Here is a 13,528-nt window from a genome sequence, read left to right on the forward strand (position 1 = left end):
TTTCACTCATTCTACATTCATTATGATGATACAGTGACGATTTCAGTGTTCTTTTCCACATGAATGTGATGGTTTGATTTCTTTTTGCTTCTTCTGTGAACGTAAGGCAAAGCAAATGCACAGAGTGCGCCTATGAACGACATGGTTCCAAGACAGTGATAGGAGGCGTAGTAATTTCCGATAGTATCCCTTAACCAACCTATAAAACAAGATTAACTTAGTCTTAATCGAGGACTTTCCAAAAATAACGTAGACTTTTGCTGTCAAAAGCCGCCTATTTGCAATGTGAAATATATGATTGTAATTCGCAATCTTTGTTTGTGGTCATACATTTTTGTAACATCTTTGCTGATAGGCGAAGTACGTAGAATGTTTTGATTGCGATAGCTACAACGCGGTCGCTTTTTCATATGTCATGATTTGAATTCGACAACTAATATTCGCACTGATACTCCACTTGTTTACCGGAAAATAGGTCAAAGTACAGAAACACGTTTATAGGTGGCATGCACTGAAAGTATGTCGTCATTCGGACATAGGAGGCGGGGGGTAAACAAGTTTAAACTAAGTGAATAATGTTGTTTACAGCGCATGTAATGTCGTCGTTGCTCACATAGATAATCAGACAGTTGTTTTTTTTGCAAACACCAAGCGAAATTTAGAAGATGGCGAAGCCAGAGGGATAAAACAAGATATTTATGAATCGACGTTAACGTCAATCTATGACACCTTGGATAAATACCAACTACTCATGGTGCGCACCATAACCGATATGCTTGGTATGAGGGTTCTTACTGGTTTTAGTATTCTAACGAAGAAACTAATATGGCTTAGGTATTTATAATCAAAATTGGTAATTGAAATCTACAAATACAAATTAATGCGAACTTCAATGAAAACAATTCAATGAAGTCATTGAATTTCCAGATGTTAGCGACGGTCGAGGGAGAAAACAAGACATTTATGATTCGACATTAACGTCAATTCTAGTTAGTTGAACATTTGCGAATTAAGAGGGGGGGGGGGGGCATTTCTTGCGTTGCATCATTAAAGTGTATAAAAGCTAGAGAAAAAGTCTATGTTAGTTTTGAACATCCCTCGTATTTGTTTTACAAAATAAAAGCTACTGTGTACATGCTATAAGAAGTATGGTGATATTTCCATGGTGTTAAATCAGTTCACATGTTCTTGTAGTCTATTTTATTATTTAGATTTAGATAAGTGTAATTATTTCCTACATTTTCTATACTACAATAGCAAAGGGCAACTTCTGTCTACAATCGACAATTTTATATAGCCCTTAAAGAAATCAACATAAAATTGTCCTTCTGCTGAGTCAATACTGTGTTAACTTTATAACTTTAAAATGTATGGGTCGTTCAATGACAAAACCTGCATTAATGACAAATTCATGTTCATTCTCTTATATCTTTCAACTTTGAAAATTGGAAGAAATAATCTTCACTTTTTCAAGACTTACATTGTTTAAAGTAAATCATTGAAAGTATTCGGAGACGTCGTGAAAGCCGTGTGATGCATGATGTCATTTATTGGACAAATTATGCGTATCATATACTAAACATTATATATTTCAAGATTTAGGAACAGTTGTGAAAGATTTCACTGAAAAATATTTTTACCATGCATTTTTTTTTTTGTTTCATGAAGACCCTTTTATCCATACATCTCTATGTTGTCATGATGTATGGGTGCACTGGAATGCCATGACAACACAAATAACATTTATTTGTGATTTTGAAATATGGCAGAATTTGATTTGCCTTAGATAACTGAATTACAATAAACTACATGTAGTTCTAATTTCTGAATGAACATAAGAAAGCAATGGATTCCAAATATTTTAAACTATAAGTCAAGAGTTATATGATATTACTAATAGGTTATCTCGTGGAACGGCCTGTATAATTTATATAATTGATGAAAAATGGCTATTTTTTATGAAAGGCGTTTGCTAGTCAGGATTTCGGCGTATAAATAGTTCATCGGATTAAGTGTCACATGGACAATACTTAAGGTAAAATGATGACAATTTTAAAGCTTTAGATGGTGGGGGAGGACCTAAGTTACCCCACTGAACATAATTTCAGGGACCAAGTAGAGTCACCGACCTTTCGTAGGCCATGCCTTTAAGTATGTTCTTACCAACGAGAGGATATGTGGAAGCTACGGCTATTCCCTGAGTCATCACTGTGAATCCCATACAGCTCTTCGTCTTTGAAAGTGTTAGGTATTCTACAAGTATCACTGGGTACATAGAGTTGTAGATCTCGCAAGTTAGCCCTGCAAAAGACACTCCAGTGGAAGCAGTTTGTGTTATGGAATACTGAACTTGAAAGTAATTTGTATATTTGTGACAAATGCCCAATAACCGTAAAATGACTAATGTAAGAAATCGTCTTCTTTTTACAAAAAAAAACAACAAAAAAAACACGTATTTATGAACACTATCCCAGCATTAAACTAAGAAAAAGCTTAAGAAGTACTGTTGATTAGCTTCAATAAATGTTTATTAAATGCAAGCTGATTTTTGCATTGAAGTGCTGCTACATCCAAAAATATTTTTTCCGCCAGGCATTTAATTTACTGCCATTTCAAAATCGGCTCAGACTTTTCACTCATTAGGAAATATAGAACGCGTAAAGTTCGCATTTAAAGTAAACAATTAAAAATAATTACTATGTTACTTTTTAATTAGTTCGCTCTGATTTGCAATTTAAAGATATCCGTAATATCTAAAAAATCCCAATGAAATGAATTTAACTTGACGAAATATATACATTTACCGTGTTTATAGAGCTACATTCACAATTAAATGTCACGTATAACAGTCACTTGCTAAAAGAAAATGCCAGTTTTTTATTGATAGTATACACTCAACAAAATTCCTAATCGGTCAGTTTTTATTGTATTACTATTTTGTTAATAATGCATGTATTTACACGAAATTTCACATACCGACATTTAAAAGGTACTGCAGCTAATTATTGATTTATTTTTGACCGACTCGCCGCCAAAGTAACCGCATTAGGCGTTTTGACCAATTTAGCATATTTTGCACGTGCAGGGCATGTGTACCAATATGCACGTTTTAATGAACACTTTTGACATTACTGACGAAAGTCCTACTAGAAAAACACATATCGTCGTGAAATTGACACACTTCAACGAATTGTACTTTGGTTGAATTTCGCCAAAAGTGCGCGGATGGTAGATAACCAACGACTGAAGGTTCTTGTAAACGGAAATAAGGTTACAAATGGAAATAACCATCAAAGTAACAACTCCAAACAAATTACATCAAAATTCTTTTGAAATTGCAAAAATAATTACACACGTGTCGTAAATGTGGCACAGCTAACAACATTCCGACAGCTCGATTGCGTTGCTCATGCGTCAATTTCACCATGATATGTGTTTTTCTAGTTGGACTTTCGTCAGAAATGCCAAAAGTGTTAACGAACACGTGCATGTTGGTGCACATGTCATGCACGTGCAAAATATCCAATATTAAGCAAAACGCCTAATGCGGTTACTTTGGCGGTGAGTCGGTCAGAAATAAATTAATAATAAGCTGCAGTACCTATTCAAATGTCGGCATGTGAAATTTCGTGTAAATACATACATTATTAACAAAACAGTAATACAAATATAAACTGACCGATTAGGAATTTTGTTGAGTGTATATTTATACTACGTTTAGTTATACATGTATTGGGTGTGCACTGTTTTCAACATGACACACAGTACTGTTGATACACGCAAGCATGTTCATTTTATATGTACATATATAATATGAGGGCATTGTTCATATTTTTTAAATATGAAACCTTTTAGATCATGAATGCGTTTGTTGAATACAATGCCCCCAAATGGTAATCATAGCAGGAAGTTGTAAATCGATTTCGTAGCCCAAACATTTCACTATTTAAATATGATCCATTCTCTTTCTTAAATCCCATCACAGAGCATATAGTTATGAAGCAGGCATGCTATCTATCATATGAAACCCATTTGTGGTAAGTGTGACCTTGATTTTACAGTAAACCATTTATTTAACATGCAACATGCCCTCATGCTTGGGGTGCTCTGTGCTTCTGGGAAATCTAACTACCCCACCTTTCTTTGTCATCTTAATGTAAACAAAAGCAAATGATTTACAGATTTCTTTCGCGGCTGAAACAAAAATACAACTGGATCCCATAAACTGTTGATCCATAAACGTAACATTGACCTTTGCTAGAGATATTTGTCTTACTCATGATTTGTTGTCATGGTGCAGTCCATTTAAACAAAGTCATTTCGAAAATCCATGATTAATGACGAAACAGTTTGTACCATACATATATCATAGCCCTATACACATTTAATCCTAAAGTGTGACATAGTTGCGTGCGTCACAATGTCATATTGTGAAAATTTATCCTTTGAATAACAGGGAAAAGGAGTGATCTTTTTATATACTTTTAAATATTTTATCTCCAGTTGTAGTGTTGACTCTAGAACGATGCACCTGACTGTTGTACCCGACATGTTTATGCCTAGTCATTTCATTACCCATTGATGGTTGTAGAAACTGAATATAAAGCGTTGAACGCTCAATGTGACCTTGACCTTTCAGCCGGAATTCTAATTTCCTTCTTGTTATGATGCACATACGTACGTTATACAAGAAAATCCTTAGTGGATGATAGAGTAACTGTACCTACATAACATGTTGAACGGATGAAAGGACCTACTCTATTCTTAATATAAACTGTTGAAAGCGACACTTTATTTTTCATAAAGACTGTTTCATGTTTTGGGGTTTTGTGAACTTACCTAAGAATACGGCCATAACCAGGAGCAGAGAGAAACTTTTGAAAAATCTGGCACAGTGTGCAGTTATTCCAGCCATCATTGACAAAACAGCTAACAATGTAGTCCGTTTCACACATTCTCTGTCCGCAACTAAAGCACAAATAATTCTGGATAACATACCAACGCCAGCCAAAACTGACATCAGTATACCAATTTGATCAGCAGTTAGACCGATATCGTCAGAAAATGGCGCTAAAAACATGACAAGTAGATCAGTTGTTGTTGCTAACATGGCAGCCATTAGCAGAAATACCGGAAATACAAAAGTTTTGAACACTTTCATATCAAAGCCTGCCTTTAGTTTACAAAGAAAGGAGTTTTGTTCATTAGATTTGTTCTGTATACTTTCCAGAGAACTTTCATGTTTTCCAGTATCAGATCTGCTCTCGATGTCTGTTTCATCCTTTGTGTTTCCATTTGTTTCATTGTGTTTCAATGACTGTCTTTCAAACGATTTAATAGGCCGTAATAAAGCACCTGTTACCAGAAAAGAAAATGTCATCCCAGCTACAATCAATAAAGTTCTGGTATAACCAATGTTATCGAGCAACTCGGCAAATATTGGAGCGAATATCAAACCTCCAAGACTAGATCCACTAAAAGCCAAACCAACTGCCAGTCCCCGCCTTTTGTTGAAATATTCTAAAAGTGAGACCGTGATTGTAGGTATAATAAAGCCTTTCGCTACACCTGAAAAAATCAAAGGAGACAATGTTATTTCTCGAAGAAATCTTTAAAGCTAAGTTGCTTTTTGTGACCCTTTCTCATGCAACTGACGAATAGTGGACATATACAGAACTCTGTTGATTTTGAAGAAATTACATAAATTTTGAAAAAGTAGTTGACAAGAAGATAAAATAGTTCGTAATACCTTTTAACAACATAGTAAACCTTGACACCGGGTTAGTTTCAAATTAATTGCAATGTAGTGAGTCATAGAATTTCCGGTGATTCTTTTTTTCCGTTGTTAATAATATATTTGCTTGTCTCAGGCCTTTCAACTATACCTCTCATTAAAGTTCGAAGTACATGATCCACTTAATAAATATTTTATAATATGATATATTAAATATTAAGTAGGAAAAACATGGGTATTTAATACTCTTCAATTAAACCCTTTCTTTGTTGTTGTTGTTTTTTTTTTTTTTTTTTTGTTGTTTGTTTTGTTTTTCACGTACATGATAATTTCATTATTGTATGTATTAGCTTTCTGATTATCTTTAAAAGATATATATCGCGGAACTCATGTGTCCGTGGTTACCAATTTGTATTCATTTTATGAAATTTCAAATAACAATAAATTTTCCTACGGCTTCAATGCCATCTTTCTCAAAACCTAGTTAATTATGACTCTCATTGATTTTGCGCCTTCTCGTATCATAGAGACGACGACTGAGCTCCACAGTCTTACAGCAGAATTTACAGGAAAAGAACATTTCTAAATAACTCCACAACGAGAAACAATATCCTACATAGTCCTACCAAACGGCTTTGCATAACAATGACTACTGAACTAAACATTGGCGTCGCCTTAAAGATACAAACTGCGCACGTTCGTAATAACATCTACTTATGAAAATATGTCCTTTTAATGTTTCAATTACCAAAATAACTTTTTGAAACCGCCTCGTAAGAGTACACAAGCATATTCCTACCCGACAATAAGTTAGCTGGCGACGGCTACGGATTAGACACATACATTACTTTGTGACAATGACAAAGGCGAGAACCTTTTGGCAACAGTCTAGCTATATAGCTTTAAGACGGGAACTGTTTGGTCAGGCTGTCTCGCTATATAACATTATCACGATGTTAATGGAGCTTGAATATATCTCCGTCTGAAAACATAGATAATGATCTAGTAGAAATAATCATTACCTTTCTAGGAAACGATAAGCTAAAGCATGGATATGTCAAATAATTAAACTGATACTAAGGACTTTTATGCAGAACATCATCCCCAGCAAGGCCTGCTGAGGTTAACATTCTAACTGTAAAATTTCATGACAAAGACTGCAAGACTTGAAAGTACCTATTGTTACTAAACGTAACGATAAAGACTACAAGACTACAGTCTCTTAAATAGGTTGCTAGTTTATATCGCTGCCTAAAGCCATGACAGAGATCAATGGTTCTAGTAGTCCCCTACATAAAATGGCGGCCAGGATTATTGGACTAGCAGTCTCTAATTTCAAACTTTTACGGTGAAAATCGCTATCTTACGTCATAACGAGAGATATTTGGTTAGACGGTGTTGCAACATTAAAGTGTCACTTTATAAATCATGAAGACTCATAACATCATGGCAAACAACTAGGCTAGAATACCATTTAGCTCACCACATGCCACCATAGCAAATCATTAGACTAGATTACCACTATGTCCCTATATAACAGCATGACAACATTCTGTACTAGATAACCATTTTGGCGCTACATAACACCATTACAAATCACTGAGATTACCATTATTTCACGCAAATCATTGGGCAAGATTACCATTATGTTGCTACATAACACAACAGAAAACAACTGAATTATGGCATTGAATAGCACTATGACAAACCAAAATTGGCTAGATTTTTATGGCGTTATTTTACACCATATCAGACCACTAGTTATGACCTTCATGACTCCATGGAAAATGACTAAGCTAGATTACCATTATGTTGACATTAAAGCTCTAGACTAAATTACTAAATATATCATAAAATCATACCTTGGCAAACCACTAGACTAGATTACCTTTATGGCGCTGTATAACACAATGGCAAACCACTCTGCTTCGATTACCAGTCTGTCGCTACATAACTTCATGGCAAACCGTTAGGCTAAATCATCAGTATGTCGCTACAACTACTTTTTGATAATAGGTCGCTACGTAGCATCAGGGCGACCTACTTGGCTAGATTACCTTTATGCTGCAAGAAAACACCACGGTGAAACTACTACAGAGCAGCCTATGGAAACGTAGATAATTATACAGACTCTAATAACGCCATGAGCTAAACACTTCGATTTTTAACAGTATAGTGATTAGCAGAATTGTATTAATATTTTTACAAATGAAAATATGAACATACCTTCAAGAACTCCTATTGATGCAAATAGTATTCTTACATCTGTGGCAAAAGCGGATACAATATTGGATATGGTGAGAATCAAAGCTCCAAGTATAACGGCTATCCGGTTGGATGTGAATTGCATTCCAACAGTCATAGTGATCAAGGCTACAAAATGTATACTACAAAATATAATGATACAAATATATTCGAAAAGTCTCAGTTTAATTACACAACAAATGCGCTATGAAACCCTTTGATTGCTGACTCCGTACATTTCTGTGGAGGGTCAGAAGTTAGGCTAAAATAAGTGGTCGATAAAACAAATACATTATTGGATTTGTTACTAACCCTCCATGGAAATATACTGGGTAAGCATGATAAATTGGATGCGAGGCGTTTCTTAGGGTCAGTAACAAGTTTAAACAAGAGGGCCATGATGGCCCTATACATCGCTCACCAGAGTTGATCTGGCCTACTGACCTAGGTTTTGACCCCACATGACCAAGAGTTGAAAAAAGATCATCAAGACAAACATTCTGACTAAATTTCATAAAGATTTGGTTGCAACTGTGGCCTCTAGAGTGTTCACAATCTTTTCCTTTGATTTGACCAGTGACCTAGTTTTTGACCCCACATGACCGGCCCAGATTCGAACTTGACCTATAGATTATCAAAACAAACATTCTGACTAATTCCCATGAGTTTCAAACTTAAATTGTGGTCTCTAGAGTGTTGAAAAGAATTTCCTTTGATCTGGCCTAGTGACCTAGTTTTTATCCCACATGACCCAGATTCATACTTGACCTAGAAATGTTTAAGACAAACATTCTGACCCAGTTTCATAAAGATTGAGTCACAAATGTGGCCTCTAAAGTGTTCACAAGCTTTTCCTTTTATTTGACCAGGTGACCTAGTTTTTGACCCCACATGGCCCAGATTGAAACTTGACCTAGAAATCATCAAGCCAAACTTTCTGACTAAGTTTCATAAATATTGGGTCACAACTGTGGCCTCTAGAGTGTTAACAAGCTTTTCCACTGATCTGACCTACTGACCTAGTTTTTGAATCAACATGACCCAGATTAATTCTTGACCTAGAGGTCATCAATACTAACATACTGATCAAGTTTCATAAAGATTGGGTCACAAATGTGGTCTCTACAGTGTTCACAAGCTATTTGTTTGATCTGACCTACTGACCTAGTTTTTGACCCCACATGATCCAATTTCGAACTTATCCTAGAGATCATCAAGACAAACATTCTGACAAAGTTTCATAAAGATTATATCACAAATGTGGTCTCTAGAGTGTTCACAAGCTTTTCCTTCGATCTGACCTAGTGACCTAGTTTTTGATCCCACATGACCCAGTTTCGAACTTGACCTAGAGATCAACAAGACTAATGCTCTGACCATGTTTCATTAAGTTTGGTTAAAAAATGTGGTCTCTAAAGTGTTCACAAGCTTTTCCATTGATCTGACCTACTGACCTAGTTTTTGATTCCACATAACCCAGTTTCAAATTTGACCTAGAGGTCATCAAGACAAACATTCTGACTAAGTTTTATAAAGATAGAGTCAAAAATGTGGTCTCTAGAGTGTTCACAAGCTTTTCCTTTGATCTGATCTACTGACCTACTTTTTGACTCAACATAACCCAGGTTCAAACTTGACCTAGAGATCATCAAGACTAACGTTCTGACAAAGTTTCATAAAGATTGGGTCTAAAATGTGGTCTCTAGAGTGTTCACAAGCTTTTCCTTTGATCTGACCTACTGACCTAGTTTAACCCCACATAACCCAGTTTCAAATTTGACCTAGAAATCATCAAGACAAACATTCTGACAAAGTTTCATAAAGACTGAGTCAAAAATATGGTCTCTAGAGTGTTTACAAGCTTTTCCTTTGATCTGACCTACTGACCTAGTTTTTTACTCCACATAACCCAGTTACAAATTTGACCTAGAGATCATCAAGACTAACATTCTGACTAAGTTTCATAAAGATTGGGTCACAAATGTGGTCTCTAGAGTGTTCACAAGCTTTTCCTTTGATCTGACCTACTGACCTAGTTTTTGGTCCCACATGACCCAGTTTCGAACTTGACCTAGAGATCATTAAGACAAACATTCTGACTAAGTTTCGTAAAGACTGGGTCAAAAATGTGGTCTCTAGAGTGTTCACAAGGCAAATGTTGACGGACGACGGACGACGCACGTCGACGGACGCCGGACAATGACCGGTCACAATAGCTCACCTTGAGCACTTTGTGCTCTGGTGAGCTAAAAACACATACACACAAATATTATCTATCTATTCGAAAAAAAGTGTTTCACTAACTGCTCCGACTGCTTGTTCTTGTAAATACATATTAAGTATAAGCTAAATTAATACATGTGAAGCTATTGGTCAGTCTTTGTGTGGTGACCAAGGATGATGTCAGAGAGGCAGAGGATCCAAACCTGTCCTGAATCGCCACGAAGATAATCCCAAAATTCTTTATTATACCGCCGAATAATAGCGCTAAAACTGTAATTCCTGAAAATAAAAATCAATAAATATAACATACGAAGCATGTATGCTTTATTACAACTGCAACAAACTAAACGTATGTTAGAAAAATATATAGAAAATGTGGTATGTAGCATTTCCTATCGTTCGATTTAGGAACTTGTATTTCACAATTTTTTGACGCATATCGTGTAGAAAATAGTAGTCTTGTGATAGGATAACTGCTCTGTAATTCCACGTTCCGAGGATAGAAGAAGACGATATTGTATGATTTACTTAAAACAGGCATCATAAACATAATATTATTGTCATACCAAGAATAAGCTTAAGTATTGATAGCATGAACTATCTCCCTTTCAGTAACTGCTGAATTTAACTAAAGCAGATCTGATGTCTCGATTTGAAATTCCCCCCCCCCCCCCGTCATTATTATCAGGGTTTTTTTGTTGTATATTTATGGGGAGTGCGTATATTTTCTGAGTACGCATTTACTGGAAAGAATATTCTGGATGCAACATATTTAAAAAATTCTGACTCCTACATTACTGACAAAAACAGTCTAGCTCTATCTCAGATTTACTTAGATAGCCGTGTCATTTGCTTTTAAATTACTTTTAAATTTGATATTTTACAGTTACGTGAAAAGGTTATCATGTATCTCTTTAGCATATCACCTTTATTCACGTCTTGATATCAAACACTACTGAAGACACTAGTTTTTGCATAGGCGGACAAAACCCCCTTCGCTGAATTTTACAAGGAGGACAAAACCCCTCTCGCTTATTTTTACGAGGAGCAAAGGGGGTTTTGTCCGGATCCCCGTTTCAAACCCGACGATAATGCGTTTTAACAGCCCAAAATTCAGATCTCAACTACATAAGAAACTGACCTGCGAGTACTACCCAAGCCCAACCTTTGTCTATTGGTAGTTCTTCATCATTATTACATTCATGTATTTGTTGTTTTCTCTCATTTCCCTGCTCCAGTTTTATTTCTGTGTTGTCTTCAACCGCAGCTGTTGGAGATATTGGCTCAAGGTGATGTTGAACGTCATTTCCAGTAATTGGATTTATCCCAATTTCCTTATCGGTACAGGTATCCTGTGATTCTTCTATTGTTTTCTCAATTGACGTCATACCGCACGCGTATCAACTGTTCAAAAAATAGCGGTAAATAAAGAACTTAAGCAGTTCACTTGACCTTACAGACTTTAGATTAAGCAAGAGTGCTAAAGTCATAAAATACGCCAAGCATATATACTAAACTGACTTTCATATAAAATACTCTACTACTGAGTTTAAACTGTCCTTTTTCTTAATTTTGATTAGTTAAATAGCAAGAGCTCATTCTACAGAACTGTCCTACTCCAGCGTCTTATTGAACATGACTTAAATTCTATAGCGGAACATATTCTTTATAAGAATGGTCTATACATATTAAATTATTGAGCGGCAACAGATACTCAAAATGACAGTTTATTGTACTTGACCTAGCTTTGTAAGAGATACACATTAAAAAGTATGATTGAGATCAAAGAAATTAATAGTTTTAAGTCTACACTGTAAGTTTTCGCAAACCTGAATACTACTAAATTAAAGACCGTGACTTTGGATTCCATAATTTAATTAGATTGGCTATCGAATATAGACTACATTTGATTTTGCTTACTGTAAACTGACATCAAAATCACACTGCTGTGACCTGGAAGTACTACTCATACTAAAATTGAGCTTCACTTCACCAAATACAACCTGCTCTCCCATTGTTCCTACCAAAATGTCAAAAATACATCCACAATGAAATTTAAACAGAAACTAGCTTCAATTTAGACCTCTGCTGCCATGCCAAGTGAAAAATTAGTGTTCAAATACCTGGCAGCCATTACGCGACTAGACTAGGGTTCCTTTAGTTTAGTTAGGCCTATAACATTCTTTGTTGAAATGCGGCCCAAAATGTTTAGTCCCTGCAAAACTATTTGAACAAACTTAAGAGATGTTCATAGTCGTCCGGAAAAGAAGTCTGAAAATGGTCTTTGATGGCCATCTACCGTACATCAAGCAAATAATAAGCTTACATATTACATATGAGGAATGTAGAATTCTCTCTATTTGAAATATCTGTCCTTTATAAATTAAGTCCAAAACCATCAAATATTAACATATTTACCCATTTAACTGCTCTTGAGCATTCAAATGGTAGCTGCAATAACTAATTCCAGATTTTTCCTGCTAAACAGTATGGGTTAAAATGGCTCACCCACTAAGGTAGTATTTTCTACAGTTTAAGTAATATAACAAAACTGCAATTAACGGTTTATACTTATGGTTATGTATTAAAATTTACTGTTTATAATTTCTAATGTAAACACTCACTGCTAGTACAGTCTCTATGCACTTCAAACAGGTTCAAAATAGATCCCTACTCCCTGATCAACAATGTCAAGCATGGCGATTTGTCTTATAATTTCTCGCATACCGTCGGCTAAATCAGGATTACGTTAAAAAGCATATACTATTTTTGCAAAAGAAACATGATTTTGCTTGAGCTATTGTAACACATACGTCTGATGGTGAATGTGTTACATGATTTCTGTATTCTGAATTCCTATATCAGTGATACCAAAAAGATAAAAAAAAAAACAGGAAGCATGTGACCCTTTTTGCATGTGACTGATGCAGACCTGATCCAAGCTAAATACATCGATCTGAGAGATATAACATATTAAGAAGATAGAATATGGGTTTATTGCCATCAAGTTCATCAAGTTTCTGTTTACCTAAAAGTACACCTGTAACGAGAGTAAAACCGTATGGCGTCTAAGGGAAGAAAGTCCGTTCACACGAAATAAATTCCGAAGTAGTTTAAATCCAAAACGTAGTTTTAAAAGTAGTTTAAATCCAAAACTTAGTTTTAAAAGTACATTCAAACAAAACAGACAGCTAAGATGTTCAAGCACAATTAAAATAGTATTTAAATTTCATCAAGTATATTGTTACACAGTAGTATATGCTCTTTTGTGTTTTTGCAGTCTGATAAGACTTTTGTAATAAATATTCATTGGCAACTGAATTATGA

The 13,528-nt window shown here is 35.3% G+C and overlaps 1 protein-coding gene across 3 annotated transcripts; it reads right to left on the reverse strand.

The window, feature by feature from the left end:
- Nucleotides 1–20: 20 nt before the first annotated feature.
- On the reverse strand, nt 21–13,391 carry LOC123554317 (monocarboxylate transporter 12-like). 3 transcript variants are annotated; one of them, XM_045344387.2, is made up of 7 exons: nt 13,230–13,391; nt 11,343–11,605; nt 10,337–10,480; nt 7,961–8,107; nt 4,840–5,568; nt 2,164–2,301; nt 21–199 (listed from the first exon to the last, which is right to left on the reverse strand). In XM_045344387.2, the coding sequence occupies exons 2-7, from the start codon at nt 11,587–11,589 to the stop codon at nt 21–23; spliced, it is 1,584 nt and encodes a 527-aa protein (XP_045200322.2). In that variant the 5' UTR covers nt 11,590–11,605; nt 13,230–13,391. The 3 variants fall into 3 exon arrangements, with proteins under 3 accessions (XP_045200322.2, XP_053404196.1, XP_053404197.1); XM_053548221.1 differs by lacking the exon at nt 13,230–13,391 and adding an exon at nt 12,620–12,676; XM_053548222.1 differs by lacking the exon at nt 7,961–8,107.
- Between the last annotated feature and the right edge of the window lie 137 nt (nt 13,392–13,528).

This window comes from Mercenaria mercenaria, chromosome 7, assembly GCF_021730395.1.
Source record: "Mercenaria mercenaria strain notata chromosome 7, MADL_Memer_1, whole genome shotgun sequence".
NCBI classification, from domain to species: domain Eukaryota; kingdom Metazoa; phylum Mollusca; class Bivalvia; order Venerida; family Veneridae; genus Mercenaria; species Mercenaria mercenaria.

What these genes read in the sequence shown, in the direction of transcription:
- LOC123554317 (XM_045344387.2), bottom strand. Translation starts at nt 11,589, where the DNA reads ATGACGTCAATTGAGAAAACAATAGAAGAATCACAGGATACCTGTACC. An exon ending in GGCTTGGGTAGTACTCGCAG is followed by an intron (nt 10,481 to 11,342) that starts GTCAGTTTCTTA and finishes TTTTATTTTCAG; the next exon opens with GAATTACAGTTTTAGCGCTA. An exon ending in TTCCACATATCCTCTCGTTG is followed by an intron (nt 200 to 2,163) that starts GTAAGAACATAC and finishes CTTGTTTTATAG; the next exon opens with GTTGGTTAAGGGATACTATC.